This window comes from Triticum urartu, chromosome 3A (genome assembly GCF_056163025.1).
Source record: "Triticum urartu cultivar PI428250 chromosome 3A, HENAU_Tu73, whole genome shotgun sequence".
Lineage (NCBI taxonomy): Eukaryota > Viridiplantae > Streptophyta > Magnoliopsida > Poales > Poaceae > Triticum > Triticum urartu.
In genome coordinates, this window is record NC_141875.1 from 682,597,368 (window position 1) to 682,623,716 (window position 26,349).

At 42.9% G+C, this 26,349-nt stretch overlaps 1 protein-coding gene across 1 annotated transcript; it reads left to right on the top strand.

Annotated features, from left to right (window-relative positions):
- The first annotated feature begins 6,997 nt into the window (after positions 1-6,997).
- On the top strand, positions 6,998-9,285 carry LOC147981545 (protein FAR1-RELATED SEQUENCE 5-like). The gene is made up of 2 exons (XM_087517152.1): positions 6,998-9,142; positions 9,223-9,285. The coding sequence occupies exons 1-2, from the start codon at positions 6,998-7,000 to the stop codon at positions 9,235-9,237; spliced, it is 2,160 nt and encodes a 719-aa protein (XP_087373278.1). The 3' UTR covers positions 9,238-9,285.
- The last annotated feature ends 17,064 nt before the right edge of the window (positions 9,286-26,349 follow it).

Here is a 26,349-nt window from a genome sequence, read left to right on the forward strand (position 1 = left end):
CATCACACTTTTTTATTTACTTACAACTCAATAATTAGAACTCAATACTTAGAAAAAATATGACTCTATGTGAATGCCTCCGGCGGTGTACCGGGATATGCAATGAATCAAGAGTGACATGTATGAAAGAATTATGAACGGGGGCTTTGCCACAAATACAATGTCAACTACATGATCATGCGAAGCAATATGACAATGATGGAGCGTGTCATAATAAACGGAACGGTGGTAAGTTGCAGGGCAATATATCTCGGAATGGCTATGGAAATTCCATGATAGGTAGGTATGGTGGCTGTTTTGAGGAAGGTATATGGTGGGTGTATGATACCGGCGAAAGGTGCACGGTATTAGAGCGGCTAGCAATGGTGGAAGGGTGAGAGTGCGTATGATCCATGGACTCAACATTAGTCATAAAGAACTCATATACTTATTGCAAAAATCTACAAGTTATCAAAGCAAAGTATTACGCGCATGCTCCTAGGGGGATAGATTGGTATGAAAAGACCATTGCTCATCCCCGACCGCCACTCATAAGGAAGACAATCAATAAATAAATCATGCTCCGACTTCATCACATAACAGTTCACCATACGTGCATGCTACGGGAATCACAAACTTCAACACAAGCATTTCTCAAATTCACAACTACTCAACTAGCACGACTCTAATATCACCATCTCCATATCTCAAAACAATTATCAAATTTCAAACTTCTCATAGTATTCAACACACTCATAAGAAAATTTTATTATTAATCTTGAATGCCTAACATAATTAAAGCAAATTACACACGGAAAATAGAATCTGTCAAAAACAGAGCAGTTTGTAGTAATCTGTAGCTAAAGAAAGATCTGGAACCCCAAAAATTCTAAAATAAATGTCTGGACGTGAGGAATTTATCTATTAATCATCTTCAAAATTAATTAACTAAATATAGCTTTCCAAATAAAAATGGCAGCCGTTCTCGTGAGCGCTAAAGTTTCTGTTTTTTACAGCAAGATTAAAAATACTTTCCCCAAGTCTTCCCAATGGTTCTACTTGGCACAGACACTAATCAAACACAAAAAACACAATCAAAATAGAGTCTAGATAAATTATTTATTACTAAACAGGAGCAAAAAGCAAGCAACCAATCATACATAATATAGAAGTGTATAATAAAGCCCAATAATGTCCAAAACAGGATATAATATAGCATGGAACAATAAAAAATTATAGATACGTTGGAGACGTATCAGGAGGCAACCCAATTTTATTTTTATTCCTTGATTTTTGCTCCTGTTTAGTAATAAATAATTTAACTAGCCTCTTTTTTGGTTGTGTTTTTTGTGTTTAATTAGTGTTTGTGCCAAGTAGAACCGTTGGGAAGACTTGGGGAAAGTCTTTTTGATCTTGATGTAAAAAACATAAACTTTAGCGCTCATGAGAATTGCTGCCATTTTTTATTGGAGAGTGATATTTAGTTAATTCTTTTTGCAGATGATTAACAGATAAATTTCTCACGTCCAGCAATTTAGTTTAGAATTTTTGGGGTTCCAGAAGTGGTCGAAACCTACAGATTACTAGAGACTGTTCTGTTTTTGACAGATTCTGTTTTTCTTGTGTTGTTTGCTTATTTTGATGAATCTATGGCTAGTAAAAGAATTTATAAACCATAGAGAAGTTGGAATAAAGTAGGTTTAACACCAATATAAATCAATAATGAGTTAATTACAGTACCTTGAAGTGGTGGTTTGTTTTCTTTTACTAACGGAGCTCACGAAGATTTTCTTTTAAGTTTTGTGTTGTGAAGTTTTCAAGTTTTGGGTAAAGATTTGATGGATTATGGAACAAGGAGTGGCAAGAGCCTAAGCTTGGGGATGCCCATGGCACCCCAAGGTAAAATACAAGGACACCAAAAAGCCTAAGCTTGGGGATGCCCCAGAAGGCATCCCCTCTTTCGTCTTCGTCTATTGGTAACTTTACTTGGAGCTATATTTTTATTCGCCACATGATATATGTTTTTCTTGGAGCGTCTTGTATGATTTGAGTCTTTGATTTTTAGTTTACCACAATCATCCTTGCGGTGCACACCTTTTGGGAGAGACACACATGAATTGGAATTTATTAGAATACTCTATGTGCTTCACTTATATCTTTTGAGCTATATAGTTTTTGCTCTAGTGCTTTGCTTATATCTTTTAGAGCATGACGGTGGTTTTATTTTATATAAATAATTGATGTCTCATTCTTCACTTATATTTTTTTGAGAGTCCTTTAGAACATCATGGTAATTCACTTTGGCTATAAATTTTAAATGCTAAGAGAAGTTGGATGCTTGATAGATGGTTTTGAGATATAAAGGTGGTAATATTAGAAGTGAGCTAGTTGAGTAATTGTGAAATTGATGAATACTTGTGTTGAAGTTGGCAAGTCCTGTAGCATGCATGTATGGTGAACGTTATGTGACAAATTTGAAGCATGGGGTGTTCTTTGATTGCTTTCCTTATGAGTGGCGGTCGGGGACGAGCGATGGTCTTTTCTTACCAATCTATCCCCCTAGGAGCATGCGCATAGTGCTTGGTTTTGATGACTTGTAGATTTTTGCAATAAGTATGTGAGCTTTTTATGACTAATGTTGAGTCCATGGATTATACGCACTCTCACCCTTCCATTATCGCTAGCCTCTTCGGTACTGTGCATCACCTTGAGAGTTGGTGCAAACTTCGCTGGTGCATCCAAAACCCGTGATATGATACGCTCTATCACACATAAGCCTCCTTATATCTTCCTCAAAACAGCCACCATACCTACCTATTATGGCATTTCCATAGCCATTCCGAGATATATTGCCATGCAACTTTCCACCGTTCCATTTATTATGACACACATCATCATTGTCATATTGCTGCATGATCATGTAGTTGACATCGTATTTGTGGCAAAGCCACCGTTCATTATTTTTTCATACATGTCACTCTTGATTCATCGCAATCTCGGTACACCACCGGAGGCATTCACATAGAGTCATATTTTGTTCTAAGTATCGAGTTGTAATTCTTGAGTTGTAAGAAAATAAAAGTGTGATGATCATCATTAGAGCATTGTCCCATGTGAGGAAAGGATGATGGAGACTATGATTCCCCCACAATAGGGGTGAGACCCCGGAATAAAAAAAGAGAGAAAGAAAAGAGGCCAAAAAAAGAAAGAAGGCCCAAATAAAAAAAAATTATAAATGAGAGAAAAAGAGAGAAGGGACAATGTTACTATCCTTTTTCCACACTTGTGCTTCAAAGTAGCACCATGATCTTCATGATAGAGAGTCTCTTATTTTGTCACTTTCATATACTAGTGGGAATTTTTCCTTATAGAACCTGGCTTGTATATTCCAATGATGGGCTTCCTCAAATGCCCTAGATCTTCGTGAGCAAGCGAGTTGGATGCACACCCACTTAGTTTCATTGATGAGCTTTCATATATTTATAGATCTAGTGCATCCATTGCATGGCAATCCCTACTCCTTGCATTGACATCAACCGGTGGGCATCTCCATAGCCCATTGATTATCCGCGTCAATGTGAGACTTTCTCCCTTTTTGTCTTCTCACACAACCTCAATCATCATATTCTATTCCACCCATAGTGCTATGTCCATGGCTCGCGCTCATATATTGCGTGAAAGTTGAAAGAGTTTGAAAAGGCTAAGTATGAAACAATTGCTGGGCTTGTCATCGGGGTTGTGCATGATGAGAGCATTTTGTGTGACGAAAATGAAGCATGGCCAAACTATATGACTTTGTAGGGATAAGTTTTCTTTGGCTATGGTATTTTGATAAGACACAATTGCTTGATTAGCATACTTGGAGTATTACTATTTTTATGTCAACAATAAACTTTTATATTGAATCTTTCGGATCTGAACATTCATGCCACAATAGAGAAAAATGCATTGAAGAATATTCTAGGAAGCATTCCACATCAAAAATTCTGTTTTTATCATTTACCTACTCGAGGACGAGCAGGAATTAAGCTTGAGGATGCTGATACGTCTCCAACGTATCTATAATTTTTTATTGCTCCATGCTATTATATTATCTATTTTGGATGTTAATGAGCTTTATTTTACACTTTTATATTATTTTTGGGACTAACCTATTAACCGGAGGCCCAGCCCAAATTGCTGTTTTTTTGCCTACTTCAGTGTTCCATAGAAAAGGAATATCAAACGGAGTCCAAACGGAATGAAACCTTCGGGAACGTGATTTTTGGAACAAACGTGATCCAGGAGACTTGGAGTGGACGTCAAGCAATCAACGAGGCGGCCACGAGGCAGGGGGGTGCGCCCTCAACCCTCGTGGGCCCCTCGTTGCTCCACCGACCTACTTCTTCCTCATATATATATATATATATATATATATATATATATATATATATATATATATCTTGTAATTTCGTGTAACTCCACCTCCAATTTTTCCTTACCGTCAGATCTGAGAAATCAGTAAAATAATTAATTTTTGGTCAAAAGGGTAGAATAGTAAAGTTCCACCAATCCGTTCCGCAGGAGAATTAGCTCGCCCGTGCCCGTCCCCCACGCAGATCGTTCTGTTTCTGGTCGCATAGTCGCCGCCGCCCTTTCCGCCGTTCCGATCAAGCGATCCCGCCACGGCACCACTCCAGGCAAGCACCAACAGTCACCTACCTGGTGTCGCTCCTGCCACGAGGGTTCCGGCTCAACGCCAGGAACTGCTAACCGTCCGCTGCGGCGCGCCGAGCCCACCGAAGTCTTCCCTGCCCCGCCGCCCACTGCTGCGCCTCCCTTCCATCAAGCAGCTGGCGAGGCGAGCACTCCGTCGACAGGTACCTTTCCCTCCCCCCACCCCGCATCGCTTGTCAGGTCGTCGCCGGTTGTGAGAGGAAATTTGGGTGCTCCTGCAGTGTCAATTCAGCCTAGACTCTTTGCACAATTAGAGATCAGATAACGGTCAGTTATCGTCCTTCTTCGATGATTTCTTTCTCTTCTTCCCGGTGCAGGCTCTTTTCCTTTCAGGTTTTGAGAAAATGTTTGCAGCTGGCCCATAAGATGCTCATTTCTATGCGCTGGGATTGCAATGCAATGGTCAGTGGGAGGGAAAAAATACATTAAGAGAACCATGAAGAGAGTATCAACAACATTTTTGTCTATAGCTTATCAACTATGTATTCAACATTTGGAAAATTACGAGTACACAAGCATCTCAAACAACCTTGTGTAGAAAACAACAATTCCAGGAAGCCAATATTCTTTACTTCTCTTTCAGGCATTTGTAAAGATATTGTTTGCTCAAATACCTGTGAGGATAACATCGTCCATCCTAATGGATTTACGACTAGCATGTTGTGCATAGAACTCAACATCCTTAGCCAGTTGCTGTGCACATTGGGAAGAATATGTTAATTACACTACCCATAGAGTTTCCAAATATGCAAATCTAACAAGATTCAGAACCATTCTTATTCTGCTGAGGGCAAATAAGCAGTTCAGTACAGATAGTACAGCAGAACGCTATAGTTTCAGAGGTGTTGCTCTGAAAATCCACGTCCTTATGTTCTGATACATCTCCTTTACTGTTGCCGTGCAACCAGTGGTTCCCACAAAATCCCCGATCCCGAGCTGGAAATGTGGTCAGCTATTGCTTTCTAGCTGATACAGTGTACCACTTAAAAGGGTGAGATTCTTGAGTTTGTGGATGGGTTTGGGTGATCTTCAGTGCAACTTGATGTTCTATTTCTCACGTGTATTCTACAACCCACCAAGGTCCAGGAGTCACGTTGGCTAAACATTACCTAAATGCATTAAATAGTGCTTTGCTTTATTCAAGTGCACATTCCCAATTGAACTAAATATCTTGAATTGTGTTAGAGGAACATGCAAATCATATATAAGGATAGTATCTATAGCAGAGATTGTTTGTTAGAGTTTGGTGTATTCTCATCATGAATATTTTGTCTATGCAGAGCTTGTTGTAAGAGAAAAAACCATCAGCATCAGCATGAAATTCGAGATACACAACTCCTAGTACGGCGGCATCCACATCGCTCCCACGATTACTGCTTTTGAAGTTTGTGTATGATATAAATATTAATGGATGTGCTATGATCTTGTGCAGAAGAGTCAGATCAGTCATAATGTGGCCAAGTTCAAATTTGTTTCCCTAGACCTACTTCTGTGTTGGGCCATGCAATTGGCCAATATATAAGATGCAGGTCTGAACACTTGTATTGCTCATATCCTAGTCAACAGTTATGATGTTGAGTTATGGCCATTCTTTTTGGTACATGGAGTGAGACAGATATTCTGATTCTGTTTTCTGTATTTTGTTAACCGACTGCAGAGGGAAGGATGCTACTGGTGAGGAAGTAGTCAAGCCTTATACTCCGACTACACTGGATTCTGATATTGGATACTTTGAGCTTGTTTTAAAGGTAATTTATCGTAAACATGTTCCAACCGCACTGAATGTGTCTTATCATTGATTCTGATGGTAAAAAGATTATGTGACTAGTTGACTAGAATAATTAGCTTAATTGTACACCATATTATTAATTCACTTCTGAAGATATGTTGCAGCCAAATAGTTCTCTTAGAACATGACCAACCATCGACAATTATGAGTTGTTATATCATGTCAACTATTGTGTTATGATTAGTTGCCATGAAAAGCAATGCCCAGATTTTAAATACTACTCATGCACTACCGTATAAATGGTGCATAGAGTTGTAAAAGCACTGCAGTAGCAACAACATTGAATTGAACTTCTTTGTTGCAATATCCATTATATTTAAGCACCAAGAGTATCACTTAGTTTAAGTTCTTATCTTTAGAACAAGAGAACAAAACATAGACTAACCTGAAGAAAAATAAGCCATGATGGAACTCCTGAAACTCTGAATCTTTTATGTTGAGAGGAATATGTGAGTAGGGAAATTCTTTTACTTGTGGTGCATGATTGAGACCAGTTGTTAATTTGTATGTGATATGCAGGAAGACATGGCCGATGTAAGTGCAGAGTGTATGGCTGAGTACGACGACATTGTCAGCAAGATGTTTGATAGCGAGGAAGAGGGTTTTGAGTTCTATAACAAGTATGCTCTTGAGAAAGGCTTTAGTGTGAGAAAAGGATATGTTGAGTGGGATGAAGCGAACAGGAAGATAATTCTAAGGAAACTTGTCTGTAGTCGTGAAGGTTGCCGTGAAGAGAAGCACATGAAGAGGAAGAGAGAAGATAGGAAGAGGAAGCCACGGAATATCACTCGTGTGGGGTGTAAAGCGAAATTTGTCATTGCAAGAGTCGCGAAAACAGGGCGGTGGTTTGTGAAAGATTTCATCGATGAACACAACCATCCTCCGGCCCCACGAGACCTTGCTTGCTTTTTGCGTTCCCACAGAAGAATCAGCGACGAGCAGAAAATGGACATTATAGAGATGGAAATTTTTGGAATCCGGAAACACAAAATCATGGATGTGTTGTGCATGCAGTACGGTGGATATGACCATGTTGGATGCATGACGAGGGACATCTATAACTTCTGTCATCGCTACAAGCAGGAAGCAGTCGCCGCTGGTGATGCTCAGACGGTGATCCGTCACATGATGGCGCGGCAAGAGAGAGACCCAGATTATTCCTTCAAATACTTGGTTGATAAAGATGGGCATCTGAAGGGATTGTTCTGGTCTGATACTCAATCCCGCCTTGACTACGAGGCTTTCGGTGATGTTGTGGTTTTTGATAGCACATACAGGACCAATAAGTACAATCTGCCGTTTGTGCCGTTTGTCGGGTTGAATCACCACCGCAGCACTGTTATCTTTGGATGCGGGATCATTTCTCATGAAACTAACGAGGCGTACGAGTGGATGTTGCGGAAATTTTCTGAAGCCATGTCGCAGAAGCATCTGATATCTGTAATCACCGATGGGGACCTTGCAATGCAGAGAGCGATCAGGGTGGTGTGGCCTGACTCATACCACAGGCTATGTGTATGGCACATTCAGCAGAACATTGTACGCCATCTACATGACGATGAGGTTAGGGAAGAATTCAGATCTTTCATATATGACTCGTCTTCTATTGAAGAGCACGAGAGAAAATGGATAGAGTTCTTACGAACGAATGAAGTTACAAGTGAGGAGTCGTGGCTCCATCAGATGTATCAGATGAGGAAGCTGTGGTGTGCTCCATACCTGGTGGGGCGTTGTTTCTTAGGATTGAGCAGCAATCAGCGTAGTGAGAGCCTCAACTCGGTGCTACATACACATCTTGAGGGTAAGATGACATTGTTTGATACGCTAGAGCACTATGAGCGTTGCCTTTCGGGACGACGCTTGAACGAGGCGATCCTATACATCGTGGCCTTACAGTCCGTTCCATTTACAGACGCGGATGCTTCAAGTCTTGAGAAACATGCTGCCCGGGTTTTCATGCCTTGTATGCTTGAGATGGTCAGATGGAGCATAAATGCCGTCAGCAAATGTGTTATCAGCGAGATACTAGACGCATGGGAGTTGACTACATATGTTGTCACTAAGATCGATAGAAGAGGGAAGAAGTTCGAAGTGCGCTGTGAGGTGAAGGAAGGTTCTTTGTACAGGTTCAGTTGCTCTTGTCGTAAGCTGGAATGCTTGGGAACACCATGCTCTCACATATTCTACATCTTGGGAATACGTCAAGTGGAACTACTGCCTAGGTGTTGTGTTCCCATGAGGTGGACGATGAGTGCGAAGTCAGCATTCCCTCCGACCAGAAAGAGTGAGATGTATGACTATTCAGAAAGCCTTGTGAGGTACCATGAGTTGCGGAATTTGAGTCACGCGGCATGTTTCCGAGCATGTCAATCCAGTGAGGAGTATCAGCGTCTGAAGACGGTTCTGAATGCACAAGATGGGAGCAAGGAATCAAGCCGTGGTCAGGAGGAATGCATTAGGTTTGGTCCGCTGCTGCCACAGACGACGGAAATTGATTGTGCAGATTTGGAAAAGGTTCTAGACCCAGTGCATGTGCAAGGCCGAGGTGCACCGAAGAAAAGGTTGCAGGCAAAGATGAAGAAGCAAAGATCAAAGAGGAAATGTGGCTACTGTGGGGTGGAAGGTCATGATCGGCGTATATGCACTAAATTGGAAGAGGTGTCAAATATGTCTATTTTTTATTTTGCGTCTGCTTTACTTATTAATATAGTGCACTAATTATATTTGTTGCTGTGTAGGAAGTGATGGGCTGATGGCAGCAAACTGTTAGGTACAACTCTCTATACAAGGGATTTCGTGGTAGGAAACTGTTGCGCTTGTGGTCCTGTTATGAAGTATTAATTATTGCAAGTATGACCGTGCTTGAATAACATCAGTGTTAGTTGTCAATTCATGTATCATATTTGTCTTTTAGAAGTATTATTAGGTTGGCTTCCATATATTTCTAATATAAAAATAATTGTTGGTTGGCCGAGCAAAGAATGAAACTGTCTGCATGTTACTTATTAATAACTTGAAACGGACCACTGTTTTGAGATGTACAGTATATGTTCACAGAATTATAAAATTTCTGCAGTATATGAACACATGCACTAGTGGCACGTATTGACCATAATGTTGAGGAGTTTGATTGTAGATATTGTAATTCTCAATGTCAATACAAAATCCGACCAGATGATTTTTCTCCTTGTAAGTTAATTCGGAGCCATCGGTGTAGTGGGTTTTGTCTACCATCTCCCGCACATTCTTTGAAGAATGAAAATAAGCTGTCAATGGAAATAAGCTGTCAACTATTTTGAAATAAACAATATAAAGTAGCTAATAACTATGTTTGAGAAACTAAACTAACATAGCGGTAGAATTGGAGGCGTATCAACAAGGACCCAAATGTCCATATTGTCTTGCTCGATTTCAGGATCACCAAGATCCATGGTGACAAGCATACCCTCATCAAAACCATACATCTTACAAAGTGCTTCCCATTTTTTGCAACCAAAATGGGTTACGCTCTCAGAATTGTACAACTTTACTTCAAAATCCACATCATGATGAGTCCTTAGGTGAATTTTCTTTGTTTCAAAACTTTCATGGTCTTCAAAACCCATTCTCTCCAAGACATAGCGCCTTGCATGGAATGAGATAAGTTACTCGAATTGTAAAATATGAGAATTACACGTTGAAATAGTTGTAGTCATGCTTAATTACGAAAAAACACTTGTTGTCGTTGCGTACCGTTTCAACATTGAAGGTCTCCTCGAGCTTAATGCTGAAGCGCCGATCATCGTCTAGGTGAGGCATGTCGCACAGACCTCGATCGTCATGGCACCATCTGCACTCCCCCGGGAGACTTTTGTCGTCTGATGACGACATTTCCTACGTTCATATATTCAAAGGTTAAACTTGTACAATTAAATATATGTACTACAAAAACTAAATTAGATCATTATTATTCATATCAAAAAAAGGAGAAGATAGTCTCACATCAACTAGGCGTATCAATGGGCTATGGATATGCCCATTAATAGATATCAATGTGAGTGAGTAGGGATTGCCATGCAACAGATGCACTAGAGCTATAAGTATATGAAAGCTCAACAAAAAGAAACTAAGTGGGTGTGCATCCAACTTGCTTGCTCACGAAGACCTAGGGCATTTTGAGGAAGCCCATCATTGGAATATACAAGCCAAGTTCTATAATGAAAAATTCCCACTAGTATATGAAAGTGATAACATATCATGGTGCTACTTTGAAGCACAAGTGTGGTAAAAGGATAGTAGCATTGTCCCTTCTCTCTTTTTCTCTCATTTTTTTATTTGGGCCTTTTCTCTTTTTTATGGCTTCTTTTTTTAGTCTGGAGTCTCATCCTGACTTGTGGGGGAATCATAGTCTCCATCATCCTCTCCTCACTTGGGACAATGCTCTAAAAATGATGATCATCACACTTTTTTATTTACTTACAACTCAATAATTAGAACTCAATACTTAGAAAAAATATGACTCTATGTGAATGCCTCCGGCAGTGTACCGGGATATGCAATGAATCAAGAGTGACATGTATGAAAGAATTATGAACGTGGGCTTTGCCACAAATACAATGTCAACTACATGATCATGCGAAGCAATATGACAATGATGGAGCGTGTCATAATAAACGGAACGGTGGTAAGTTGCAGGGCAATATATCTCGGAATGGCTATGGAAATTCCATGATAAGTAGGTATGGTGGCTGTTTTGAGGAAGGTATATGGTGGGTGTATGATACCGGCGAAAGGTGCGCGGTATTAGAGCGGCTAGCAATGGTGGAAGGGTGAGAGTGCGTATGATCCATGGACTCAACATTAGTCATAAAGAACTCATATACTTATTGCAAAAATCTACAAGTTATCAAAGCAAAGTATTACGCGCATGCTCCTAGGGGGATAGATTGGTAGGAAAAGACCATTGCTCATCCCCGACCGCCACTCATAAGGAAGACAATCAATAAATAAATCATGCTCCGACTTCATCACATAACAGTTCACCATACGTGCATGCTACGGGAATCACAAACTTCAACACAAGCATTTCTCAAATTCACAACTACTCAACTAGCACGACTCTAATATCACCATCTCCATATCTCAAAACAATTATCAAATTTCAAACTTCTCATAGTATTCAACACACTCATAAGAAAATTTTATTATTAATCTTGAATGCCTAACATAATTAAAGCAAATTACACACGGAAAATAGAATCTGTCAAAAATAGAGCAGTTTGTAGTAATCTATAGCTAAAGAAAGATCTGGAACCCCAAAAATTCTAAAATAAATGTCTGGATGTGAGGAATTTATCTATTAATCATCTTCAAAATTAATTAACTAAATATAACTTTCCAAATAAAAATGGCAGCCGTTCTCGTGAGCGCTAAAGTTTCTGTTTTTTACAGCAAGATTAAAAAGACTTTCCCCAAGTCTTCCCAATGGTTCTACTTGGCACAGACACTAATCAAACACAAAAAACACAATCAAAATAGAGTCTAGATAAATTATTTATTACTAAACAGGAGCAAAAAGCAAGGAATAAAAATAAAATTGGGTTGCCTCCCAACAAGCGCTATCGTTTAACGCCCCTAGCTAGGCATAAAAGCGAGGATAGATCTAGGTATTGCCATCTTTGGAAGGCAATCCATAAGTGTCTCTCATAATAGATTCATAAGGTAATTTAATTTTCTTTCTAGGAAAGTGTTCCATGCCTTTACTTAACGGAAATTGGAATCTAATATTCCCTTCCTTCATATCAATAAGTGCACCAATCGTCCTAAGGAATGGTGTAACAAGAATAATAGGACATGAAGGATTGCAATCTATGTCAAGAACAATAAAATCCACGGGCACATAATTCCTATTTGCAACAATAAGAACATCATTAATTCTTCCCATAGGTTTCTTAATATTGGAATCCGCAAGGTGCAAGTTTAAAGAGCAACCATCAAAATCACAAAAACCTAGCAAATCACACAAAGTCTTTGGAATCGTGGAAACACTAGCACCCAAATCACACAAAGCATATCATTCATGATCTTTAATCTTAATTTTAATAGTGGGTTCCCACTCATCATAAAGTTTTCTAGGGATAGAAACTTCCAACTCAAGTTTTTCTTCATAAGATTGCATCAAAGCATCAACGATATATTTGGTAAAGGCTTTATTTTGACTATAAGCATGAGGAGAATTTAGCACAGATTGCAACAAGGAAATACAATCTATCAAAGAGCAATTATCATAATTAAATTCCTTGAAATCCAAAATAGTGGGTTCATTAGTATTTAAAGTTTTGACTACTTCAATCCCACCTTTAACAATTTTAGCATCAAGATCTAAAGACTCCAAATTTTTGGAACGCCTTCTAGGTAAAGGTGGATCATATTCAGTCCCATCATTATCAAGATTCATATTACAAAACAAAGATTTAATAGGGGACACATCAATAACTTTTAGATCTTCATCTTTATCTTCCAATTTTTTTTCCGGTTTAGCAGCCATCTTATTAACTAAGGTGGCTTGCTTATCCAAAACTTCAACTATTAACTTCTCAAGATGAGCAATCTGAGATTTCAAACCATCAAATTCTTTAGACATATCATCGAGCTCTTTATTCATATAACCCATAAAGCTTTTTTGTTCTTTAAGCTCATTTCTAAAGAAATTATTATGCTCAAATTGTAAGACCATAAAACTCCTGACGTTGCTTTTGATCTCTTCTAACCTTTTAAGGTGAAGATCACCAAATCTAGATAGAGCCATCATGACAAGAAAGCAATCCGACACACAAGCAAACAAGAAACGAGCAAAAAGAGGCGAATAGAGAAAGAGAGGGAGGATGGAGAGAGAGAGAGAGGGCGAATAAAACGGCAAGGGTGAAGTGGGGGAGAGGAAAACGAGAGGCAAATGGCAAATAATGTAATGCAGGAGATAAGGGTTTGTGATGGGTACTTGGTATGTTGACTTTTGCGTAGACTCCCCGGCAACGGTGCCAGACATCCTTCTTGCTACCTCTTGAGCACTGCGTTGGTTTTCCCTTGAAGAGGAAAGGGTGATGCAGTAGAGCAGCGTAAGTATTTCCCTCAGTTTTTGAGAACCAAGGTATCAATCCAGTAGGAGGCCACACACGAGTCCCTCGCACCTACACAAACAAATAAACTCCTCGCAATCAACGCGATAAAGGGGTTGTCAATCCCTTCACGGTGACCTACGAGAGTGAGATCTGATAGATATGATAAGATAATATTTTTGGTATTTTTATGATAAAGAGAAATAAAGATGCAAGTAAAATAAATAGCAAAGGAAATAACTAAGTATTGGAAGATTAATATGATGGAAAATAGACCCGGGGGCCATAGGTTTCACTAGAGGCTTCTCTCGAGAGCATAAGTATTATGGTGGGTGAACAAATTACTGTTGAGCAATTGACAGAATTGAGCATAGTTATGAGAATATCTAGGTATGATCATGTATATAGGCATCACGTCCAAGACAAGTAGACCGACTCCTGCCTGCATCTACTACTATTACTCCACACATCGACCGCTATCCAGCATGCATCTAGAGTATTAAGTTCAAGAGAACAGAGTAACGCTTTACGCAAGATGACATGATGTAGAGGGATAAACTCATGCAATATGATATAAACCCCATCTTGTTATCCTCTATGGCAACAATAGAATACGTGCCTTGCTGCTCCTATTGTCACTGGGAAAGGACACCACAAGATTGAACCCAAAGCTAAGCACTTCTCCCATTGCAAGAAAGATCAATCTAGTAGGCCAAACCAGACTGATAATTCGAAGAGACTTGCAAAGATAACCAATCATACATAAAAGAATTCAGAGAAGATTCAAATATTGTTCATAGATAAAATTGATCATAAACCCACAATTCATCGATCTCAACAAACACACTGCAAAAGAAGATTACGTCGAATAGATCTCCACAAGAGAGGGGGAGAACTTTGTATTGAGATCCAAAAAGAGAGAAGAAGCCATCTAGCTAATAACTATGGACCCGAAGGTCTGAAGTAAACTACTCACACTTCATCGGAGAGGCTATGGTGTTGATGTACAAGCCCTCCGTGATCGATACCCCCTCCGGCGGAGCTCCTGAAAAGGCCCCAAGATGGGATCTCATGGATACAGAAAGTTACGGCGGTGTAATTAGGGTTTTGGCTCCGTATCTGGTAGTTTGGGGGTACGTAGGTATATATAGGAGGAAGGAGTACGTCGGTGGAGCAATGTGGGCCCCATGAGCGTGGAGGGCGCGCCTGGGGGGGATAGGCGCGCCCCCTACCTCGTGCCTTCCTCTTTGGTTGCTTGACGTAGGGTCCAAGTCCTCTGGATCATGTTCGTTCCAAAAATCACATTCCCGAAGGTTTCATTCCGTTTGGACTCTGTTTGATATTCTTTTTCCGCGAAACCCTAAAATAGTCAAAAAAACAGCAATTCTGGGCTGGGCCTCTGGTTAATAGGTTAGTCCCAAAAATAATATAGAAGTGTATAATAAAGCCCAATAATGTCCAAAACAGGATATAATATAGCATGGAACAATAAAAAATTATAGATACGTTGGAGACGTATCAGGAGGCAACCCAATTTTATTTTTATTCCTTGATTTTTGCTCCTGTTTAGTAATAAATAATTTAACTAGCCTCTTTTTTGGTTGTGTTTTTTGTGTTTAATTAGTGTTTGTGCCAAGTAGAACCGTTGGGAAGACTTGGGGAAAGTCTTTTTGATCTTGCTGTAAAAAACATAAACTTTAGCGCTCATGAGAATTGCTGCCATTTTTTATTGGAGAGTGATATTTAGTTAATTCTTTTTGCAGATGATTAACAGATAAATTTCTCACGTCCAGCAATTTACTTTAGAATTTTTGGGGTTCCAGAAGTGGTCGAAACCTACAGATTACTAGAGACTGTTCTGTTTTTGACAGATTCTGTTTTTCTTGTGTTGTTTGCTTATTTTGATGAATCTATGGCTAGTAAAAGAATTTATAAACCATAGAGAAGTTGGAATAAAGTAGGTTTAACACCAATATAAATCAATAATGAGTTAATTACAGTACCTTGAAGCGGTGGTTTGTTTTCTTTTACTAACGGAGCTCACGAAGATTTTCTTTTAAGTTTTGTGTTGTGAAGTTTTCAAGTTTTGGGTAAAGATTTGATGGATTATGGAACAAGGAGTGGCAAGAGCCTAAGCTTGGGGATGCCCATGGCACCCCAAGGTAAAATACAAGGACACCAAAAAGCCTAAGCTTGGGGATGCCCCAGAAGGCATCCCCTCTTTCGTCTTCGTCTATTGGTAACTTTACTTGGAGCTATATTTTTATTCGCCACATGATATGTGTTTTTCTTGGAGCGTCTTGTATGATTTGAGTCTTTGATTTTTAGTTTACCACAATCATCCTTGCGGTACACATCTTTTGGGAGAGACACACATGAATTGGAATTTATTAGAATACTCTATGTTCTTCACTTATATCTTTTGAGCTATATAGTTTTTGCTCTAGTGCTTTGCTTATATCTTTTAGAGCATGACGGTGGTTTTATTTTATATAAATAATTGATGTCCCATGCTTCACTTATATTATTTTGAGAGTCCTTTAGAACAGCATGGTAATTCACTTTGGCTATAAATTTTAAATGCTAAGAGAAGTTGGATGCTTGATAGATGGTTTTGAGATATAAAGGTGGTAATATTAGAAGTGAGCTAGTTGAGTAATTGTGAAATTGACCAAGCACGGAGAAAGAGGGGTTATGATGGAAGACAATGAAGAAAAAGAGGATGATGACAACTATGTGCCTCCTGAATACGGTGATGCTGCAACGGAGGAAGCTGAAGATCAAGAGGAACCAAATGATGTGCCCGATGATGATCTTCGCTGGGTCATTGTTGATGCAAAGAGACAATGCGAAAGTGAAAAGGAGAAGTTGAAGTTTGATCGCATGTTAGAGGATCACAAAAAAGGGTTGTAGCCAATTGCGAAGATGGTAACACAAAGCTCAGTACCACAGTGGAATTGCTGCAGTGGAAGGCAGACAATGGTGTATCTGAAACGGATTTGAGAAGCTACTGAAAATATTGAAGAAGAAGCTTCCAAAGGATAAAGAATTGCCCGACAGTATGTATGGAGCAAAGAAGGTTCTATTCCCTCTAGGATTGGAGGTTCGGAAGATACATGCATGCCCTAATGACTGCATCCTCTGCCACGGTGTGTATGAGGATTTGAACGCATGCCCGGTATCCGGTGCATTGCGGTATAAGATCAGATGGGATGACCCTGGTGATGTTGAGGGCGAGCGGCCCTTGAAGAGGGTTCCTGCCAAGGTGATGTTGTATGCTCCTATAATACCATGGTTGAAATGTCTGTTTAGAAACAAAGAGCATGCCAAGTTGATGCGATGACACAAAGAGGACCGTCAGAAAGATGGGAAGTTGAGAGCACCCGCTGATGGGTCGCAGTGGAGAAAAATCGAGAGAAAGTGGGGGGGGGGAATTTGCAGGTGACGCAAGGAACATATGGTTTGGTTTAGGCACGGATGGCATTAATCCTTTCAGGGAGCAGAGCAGCAATCATAGCACCTGGCCCATGACTCTATGTATCTATAACCTTCCTCCTTGGTTGTGCATGAAGCGGAAGTTCATTATGATGACAGTTCTCATCTAAGGCCCTAAGCAACCCTACAACGACATTAATGTGTACCTAAGGCAATTAGTTGAAGAACTTTTACAGCTATGGAATGGAAAAGGTGTACGTGTGTGGGATGAGTAAGACCAGCAGGAATTTGACCTACATGTGTTGCTGTTTGTAACCATCAATAATTGGCCTGCTCTCAGTAACCTTTCATGACAGATAAACAAGGGATACCACGCATGTAACGCCCTCGATGCGGCTATATCTCCTACGTATCGAAGCACGACTTTGAGGCATAACCGCATTGAAAGCAATGTCGCAAGTAAGGTAATCTTCACAACAACCCATGTAAATAGATAATAGGGGAAAAGGTACATAGTTGGCTTACACTCGCCATGTCACACAAATACATGAATAACATTACAATCATCCAATACGCTCATGGTCTGACTACGGTACCAAAATAAAGATTAACCCCCACATGCGACAAAGTCCCCGATCGCCCCAACTGGGCACCACTACTGATCATCTGGGAAAGACACATAGTAACGACGAGAGTCTTCATCGAACTCCCACTTGAGCTCAAGCGCATCGCCTGGAACGGTATCATCGGTCCCTGCATCTGGTTTGGAAGTAAACTGTGAGTCACGGGGACTCAGCAATCTCGCACCCTCGCGATCAAGACTATTTAAGCTTAAAGGTAAGGCAAGGTAATATTGGAGCTGCGGCAAGCTACTAGCATATATGGTGGCTAACCTGTTCACAAAAGAGAGCGAGAAGAGAAGGCAAAGCATGAATGAAGGCAAAAGCGGGCACGGCTTTCGAAAGTTCAAATCCCTGCGGGCGAGTCCCAACTTAGCCCATCACAAGCTCTCACGGTCCACGAAGGATATTCCTTCTCCCGAGACATTCCGATCAGACTCGGCACCTCGGTTTTACAAGACATCCTCGACAATGGTAAAACAAGTCCAGCAACACCGCCCAAATGTGCCGACAAATCCCGATAGGAGCTGCACATATCTCGTTCTTAGGGCACACTCAGATGAGACATCCTACGAGTAAAACCAACCCTCAAGTTGCCCCGAGGTGGCCCAGCAGTCTACTCGGTCGGACCAACACTCAGAGGAGCATTGGCCCAGGGGGGTTTAAATAAAGATGACCCTTGGGCTCCGGAAACCCAAGGGAAAAATAGGCTAGGTGGCAAATGGTAAAACTAAGGTTGGGCACTGCTGGAGGAGTTTTATTCATGGCGAACTGTCAAGGGGTTCCCATTATAACCCAACCGCGTAACGAAAGCAAAATCCGGGAACATAACACCGATATGACGAAAACTAGGGTGGCAAGAGTGGAACAAAACACTAGGCAAAAGGCCGAGCCTTCCACCCTTTACCAAGTATGTAGGTGCATTAAGATAACATGATAATATAGTGATATCCCAACAATAAACAATGTTCCAACAAGGAACGATCTCCAATCTTCACCTGCAACTAGCAACGCTATAAGAGGGGCTGAGCAAAGCGGTAACATAGCAAATCAACGGTTTGCTAGGACATGGTGGGTTAGAGGTTTGACATGGCAATTTGGGAGGCATGATAAGCAAGTGGTAGGCATTGTAGCATAGGCATATGTAACGCCCCGAGACCGATGTGCCAGGTGTCGTCCAGTTATTCGCTGTTGTTTGCCTTGTCATTGCTTGCGTGTCATGCATTGCATATCATGTCATCATGTGCATTGCATCATCATGTTTTCAAAACTTGCATCCGCCCCGGTCTCCTCGTCCTCTCCTTTGTCCGTTCTGAGCCCAACCACACTTGCACGCGCCCGTGGCACGTCCAAAATATTATTTTATAAGTGGCCAGAAAATGTTCTCGGAATGGGGTGAAAGTTGGCATGTGGTGTTTTTATGTTGTTAGTAGGTCGCCTGCCAAGTTTCATCGCATTCGGAGCTCGTTTGATAGCCCAACCGTTAAACTATAGCGGCAATATAGCCGGTCTAACGTCAGACGTTTTCGTTCACCGGAAACAGTTGCCGGGCCTCCCTCTCTTCTCTTCTCTCAGTTCGAGACCGTCTACACAACTCACTACCTACCGCCAGGTCCAACCTACCCTCTCTCGTCAGCCCGCAGCCCCCCTCGCGCGCGTCCGAAAGTTGTCCCGAACCGACCCGGGGAGTCATCACCGTTGTGTCCGGATCATCCCCAAACATCTACAAAACGTCACCGTTTTCTTGTTTGGACTCCCTATCTATTTTTTTTTCCGGCCGTCTGATTACGATCGGAGGGACGGATTAGCCCCTACCCAAATATCCACTCGCTATATATAGCTAGTCTAACCCTAGACCAGATCCCAAATTTCTAGGGATCCATCCCACCGCCGCCAGTCGGGTTCCTCACCGAACCACTAGTTTTCTCCCTGATCCAAAATTCCTCTCTCTTTCAAACACCAGCCACCATAGTGCAGCGTCCCACTTCCTCCTGCCGCGTCTCTGGCCTTCGCGTCGCCCCGCCGTCCGACGACCGGCGCCGTACCGACAGCCACCAGCAGGCCAGGCCGGACTCCCCATCGCGTCCCTATTTTTTTCTTCCCTTCTTCTCGAACTCACCTCATCTCTCCAATTCCCTCCTCTGCTTCTTACTGCAGGAGATGGTCGTAGCCGTTGAACACCATGGATCGGCGCCAAGAGCTCCTATGGTCCCCGAGAACCTCGTGTCGGGATCCACTTCCTTCTGCCTCCATTCCGCGCCGTTTTGCCGTTGTCCCTGCGCGCTGACCCAATCGCCCCGCCTCATGGTCTACCTTCGCCGCTGGAGACCAAGAAGCGCCGCCCCGCCTGCATCACGCCTCTCCCCATGCCCGGATCCGCCGCCGCACCGTCCTGGAACCCCGCCAAGTCCATGGAGTCGCCGCACCTACTGGTTCTTGCAGCGCCCGAGGAGTGTCTTCGTGCGCGAGCTCAGGATCGAGCGGAGAGATCCAGCCTTCGTTGACCGCTCCTCTGTTTCCGCTCGCCCTGCGCGCCCGCGTGGACTTGGCCCAGCTGCGCCGCTAACCCTGGCCCAACCGCAAGGCCCAGTCACTTCCTTCCCAGCCAGCCTCCTTCACCAACGGGCCGAAGCCCATGGTGAGCATTCACCCAGACCCTATGCACTGTTGGCCCAGTCCGATTTGGCCCGCCTCTATTTTTTTTCAGATCTGCAATTTGTCTATTTTTTCAGAGGAGAGCATTTTTGCAGGAAAGCCCTTATGGATCATGCATATAATAACTCACAATTGGTGCATTGGATTAAAATGAATTATATATGAAACTTGCTTAGAATTTTGTGTAGATTAATAATATGCAAATTTCATCCATGTTTGAAATGCTTAAAATGCTGTTTGTTTAAATTTGCCCCTATGCCATGTTAAAATGATTTAATTCATAACTAAATAACCGTAACTCGGAATTTAATAAACTTTATATGTAAATGGGGTAGAAAAATGCCTAGTTTAACATGGTGTACTCACTTTGCATGTTTAACAACTCTAAAATTGTGTTTAGGGAAGAACAGTACCAAACCTAATATATGCATATGAGGAGTTTCCGGACTTGTTGTTTTGTTGCTTCCGGCCTCATTTAAACTTGACTAGATAGGTAGTTTATTTTGCTTCACCCTCTTGCCATGTTTAACAACATTTAATATTGTTGGGTACATAACTGAGAGAGAACTAAATAAGTCATGTGGTGCTCCGTCAATATGCAATCCGTTGCATATTGAGCTTCACTTAATTTGTAGTGTTGTTTGTTGCACTTTGCCATGCCATGACATGTATCATAAAACCGGACATGCATCATACTTGTTGTGCATCATGCCATGATCGTGTGATAGTTGTTTACTATGTTGTTTGCTTCTTTCTGGTGTGCTTCTTCGGTTGGTTCCAATAACGTTGCATTTGTGAGGATCCGTTCAACTACGTCCGTTTGTCTTCTTCATGGACTCGTTCTTCTTCCTTGCGGGATCTCAGGCAAGATGATCATACCCTCGAAATCACTTCTATCTTTGCTTGCTAGTTGCTCGCTCTTTTGCTATGCCTATGCTGCGATACCTACCACTTGCTTATCATGCCTCCCATATTGTTGAACCAAGCCTCTAACCCACCTTGTCCTAGCAAACCGTTGTTTGGCTATGTTACCGCTTTGCTCAACCCCTCTTATAGCGTTGTTAGTTGCAGGTGAAGATTGAAGTTTTTTCCTTGTTGGAACATGGAGATGTTGTTCCTTGTTGGAACATGTTTACTTGTTGGGATATCACAATATATCTTATTTAATTAATGCATCTATATACTTGGTAAAGGGTGGAAGGCTCGGCCTTATGCCTGGTGTTTTGTTCCACTCTTGCCGCCCTAGTTTCCGTCATATCGGTGTTATGTTCCCAGATTTTGCGTTCCTTACGCGGTTGGGCTATTATGGGAACCCCTTGACAGTTCGCCTCGAGTAAAACTCCTCCAGCAATGCCCAACATTGGTTTTACCATTCGCCACCTAGCCTTTTCCTTTCCCTTGGGACTCGCGCTCCTGAGGGTCATCATTATTTTACCCCCCCGGGCCAGTGCTCCTCTGAGTCACTACTAGAAAAAGGGCTATAGATGGGATTGACACTAATGGCGCACCATACAAGCGGTGCGCCATTAGTATATACTAATGGCGCACCACCTTCTGATACGCCATTAGAGTTGAAACTACTAATGGCGCATCTGGCCCAGGGTGCGCCATTAGTATCAAATTTGTTTTTAACTAGTGCGCCTGTCCAAACATACTAATGGCGCATCCAGACACCGTGCGCCATTACTAGTTGTAACTAGTAATGGCGCACCGGTCGGAAAGTGCGCCACTAATGTTGTTTTTTTTATTATATTTTTTATTCCTTTTTTTGCAAAACTACTAATGGCGCACTGTTCCACCGTGCGTCATTACTAGTTTAAACTAGTAATGGCGCACTGTTGAACAGTGCGCCATTAGTATGTTTTTTATTATATTTTTTATTCCTTTTTTTGCAAAACTACTAATGGCGCACTGTTCCACCGTGCGCCATTAGTATGTTTTATTTTTTTTTCTTTTGCAAAACTACTAATGGCGCACCACCAGAAGGTGCGCCATTAGTAACCTGGATTACTAATGGCGCATTTAGAGTTGGTGCGCCATTAGTAAGTGGGCAGCAACAAGATATTTTGGACAGCCTCTCCTACCCACACTCACTTTCTCCCCACTTCATTATTTCCACCTCCTCCTTGTCTCGGGTGCCTCCTCTTTTTCACCTCATTTCCACCATAGATTCATTCAATTTAAGTGGTTAAATTACCTTGTTTTGATAGGTAAGTAAGGGGGAAGCTATATTTATGTTGTTCTCCCTACAACAATGTGCACATGCACTTTTTATGGCCTAGCTAGATCTATGTATGTTCGTGGTGTTGCATATGTTTGTGGTGTTGCATATGTGTTTGTGTTTGGAGGTGTACCGGTATTTGAAATGTGATAGTTGCTAATATTTTGCCGGAATGTTGATTCATTTCTGTTTTGGCGAGAATTTTGGCATTAAGCATTCTTTTTGGTCCTATTTTTAAGGAAAGTCATGCCAAATTTTTTATTGGTTCTAAAATATCGTTTTGCTCTACCCCGCAGGCGACCATGGTCCGCATGATGACCGAAGGCATCGTGAATAGGTTTTTGAGGTCCGCGAAGGCCGAGATGCTTCAAAAGAACGAGACGGAGATAAGATGTCCGTGTCGAAGATGCAAGCTGAAGAGCCTTATTGCGGACCCGGAATCTGGGCAGGTGCGGGACCACCTGCTCTTGCGTGGTTTCATGGATGGCTATCGGTGGCAAGGTGATGAAGATGACTACGAAGTCGTCCATGGGGGCCGGGCAAGAAATGAGGAAGGGCAGCAAGACAACCACCGCGGCTCGGGCGGGCGAGAAGACGAAGAATCCCCAGGAGATGATCATGACGGTGATGCTGTACACAGTCATCATGTAGAAGATGCAGGACATGATGATGAGGAAGATGCCGGAGCAGACGACGGGCATGATCATGAAGATGATGATGCCGGCGGAGCAGACGACACTCGACCATCGATGGGCTGGGTGCAGGACCCTCATATTCAAGAGCTGCTTCTCAAGCAGACGGATAACGCAAGAGCTGCCGCCCGAGAGAAAGCCAAGATGGATCAACTTGAGTGAGACGCGGTTACTCCATTGTATGAAGGATGCAGGCCCGAGGATACCCACCTGAAAGTAACGCTCATGGCTCTGGAGATGAAGGTAAAACACAAAATGACTGACGCATGCTTCGACGAGAACATGTCATTCTGGCACGAACGTCTTCCCAAGGGGAACAAGTGCCCGACCAGTTTGGAGGAGGCGAAGAAAATCGTGTGTCCTCTGGATTTACCGCACGTGAAATACCATGTGTGCATGAACAATTGCATCATTTATCGGGACGAGCACGCGGAGTCTACCATATTTCCGGTGTGCGGCGTCACTCGATACAAGAAGAGGAAGAAAGCTCCTCGAAAAGTGGTGTGGTACTTTCCGATCACTCCTTGTCTGCAGCGGTATTTCACGGACCCTAAGGTAGCAAAGCTCCTGCGTTGGCACGCGGATAGAGAGGAGAAAAAGCGAGAAGATGACGCAAATGATCCGGAGATAGATAAAGAAGGCAAGATGCTGAGTCACCCTAAGGATGCGAGCCAGTGGCAAGCGTTGAACTTCGAAGACCCAGAATTTGGGAACGATCCAAGGAACATCGTGCTGGGCGCGAGCACCGATGGAGTCAATCCGTTTGGCAGCCAGAGAAGCACACATAGAACCTGGCCTGTGTTTGTGTGGATGTACAACCTTCCCCCCTGGTTGTGCATGAAGAGGAAGTACATTCACATGAGTATGCTAATTGAAGGACCGAAACAACCAGGGAACGACATCAATCTGTATCTGGGGCTGCTGAAAGAGGAGCTTGACACGCTGTGGAAAACGCCAGCCAATACGTGGGACACTGCAGAGAAAGAATATTTCCCTATGAGAGCCGCGCTACTCACGACGGTGCACGACTATCTCGGTTACGGATATGTCGCGGGGCAGGTGGTCCACGGATTTTCTGGATGCGTCAGGTGCATGGATGACACAACGTCTCGCCAGCTAGATAGAGATCCCGGGTCTTCGAAAACCGTGTTCATGGGACATCGAAGGTGGCTTCGCGACGATGACCCGTGGAGAAAACGCAAGGATCTGTTCGATGGTGAAACCGAACCCCGAGGACGCTCGCGTACGAGGAGCGGCGAGGAAATAGACGAGCTGTTGAAAAATTGGAAAGACTGCCCACTGCCGGGAAAGAAGCAAAAGGCGCCAGAGCCGGGAAAGAAGCGAAAGGCGCCAGAGCTGCTGCTGAAGGTATGGAAAACGAGGTCTGTTTTTTGGGACTTGCCGTACTGGAAGATCCACCGTGTGCCTCACAGCCTTGATGTCATGCATATCACGAAGAACGTGTGCGAGAGTCTGCTTGGTACCCTGCTCAACATGCCAGAGAGGACCAAAGATGGGCCGAAAGCAAGGGCAGACTTGAAATCAATGGGCATCAGGCAGGAGCTTCATGCTATATATGATGATCATGATGATGATGATGATGATGAGGCGAAGCAGGACACGGAAAGTCGTCGCAAAGGCAAAAAGGCCAAGAAGACCCGAAATGACTACCCTCCCGCGTGCTTCACTCTAAGTCAGGAGGAGATCGAGCAGTTTTTCACCTGCCTCATAGGAGAAAAACTTCCTTACGGTTACGCGGGGAAGATAAGCAGATACCTAGACCCAGCGAAGCTGAAGTTCAGCGGGATGAAGTCTCACGACTGTCACGTGCTGATGACGTAGATACTTCCAGTTGCAATCCGTGGGATCATGGACGCGCACGTCCATGAAACCCTATTTGGCCTATGCAACTTTTTCGACGTTATCTCTCGGAAGTCTGTTGGCATGAGGCAACTCAGAAGGCTACAGGAAGAGATCGTGGTGATACTATGCGAGCTTGAGGTGTACTTCCCGCCCGCATTCTTCGACGTTATGGTGCATTTGCTGGTCCATATCGTGGACGATATCATCCAACTCGGCCCGACGTTCCTGCACAGCATGATGCCGTTCGAAAGGATGAATGGTGTCATCAAAGGATACGTTCGCAACATGTCACGTCCAGAGGGAAGCATAGCCAGGGGCTTTCTGACCGAAGAGTGCATCTCCTACTGCACGAATTATCTAGGCATCGAGAACCCCGTTGGTCTGCCCGTCAACAGGCACCTCGGCAGGCTCGCTGGATGGGGTCACCGTGAGTGTCGTTGCGAAATGCATGTCGACTTCGAGGGTCGACTCACCGACTTTGAAAGAGCAAACCTAGTCGCGCTACAACACATAGACATGGTCGATCCTTGGGTGGTACAGCACAAAACCTTTATTAAGAAGACGTACAATGACCGAGGCCAACAGAGGACGGACGGAGATATACTCAAAGAGCACAACTCATGTTTCACGCGTTGGTTCAAGCAGAAGCTTCTGTCGTACCCTTTACATGAGGATTCTTTCGCGGAAGAACAACTCATATTCGCCTTGTCACAGGGCGTCGAGCACAACCTGATGACCTATGAGGCGTACGATATCAACGGCTACACATTCTACACCGAGGCCAAGGACATGAAGAGCGATGGTTATCAGAACTCCAGGGTAACGATGGAATCCTACACCGGTAACGACAAGGACAGATACTACGGAAGGATCGAGGAGATCTGGGAGCTGAGCTACGCTGGAGAGAAGGTCCCGATGTTCCGTGTCAGATGGGCCAAGAGCGTCCTAAAAGAAGACCGGTATTTCACCACCATGGTTATACCCGAAGCCAAATCCAAGACCGCGGGCGCAAACGTCACCGCGAAAAATGAGCCATGGGTACTGGCTTCCCAAGTGGACCAATGCTTCTTCATTACCGACCCGTCAAAGCCCAGTCGTGTTGTCATGAGGAGAGGCAAAAGGAAGATCATCGGAATGGATGGAGTAGCCAATGAGCAAGACTTAGACAAGTACGGCGACCCGAGGATCGAACATGACGACGATGATGAAGTAGCAGCATACACCACAAGAAGAAGCAGGACCACCCTACCTAAAGGACGTCCGTTCCACAGAAGAACTCCATTTG

Bases quoted from the DNA above. Each gene is read 5' to 3' on its own strand.
- LOC147981545 (XM_087517152.1), top strand. From the start codon at position 6,998: ATGCAGGAAGACATGGCCGATGTAAGTGCAGAGTGTATGGCTGAGTAC.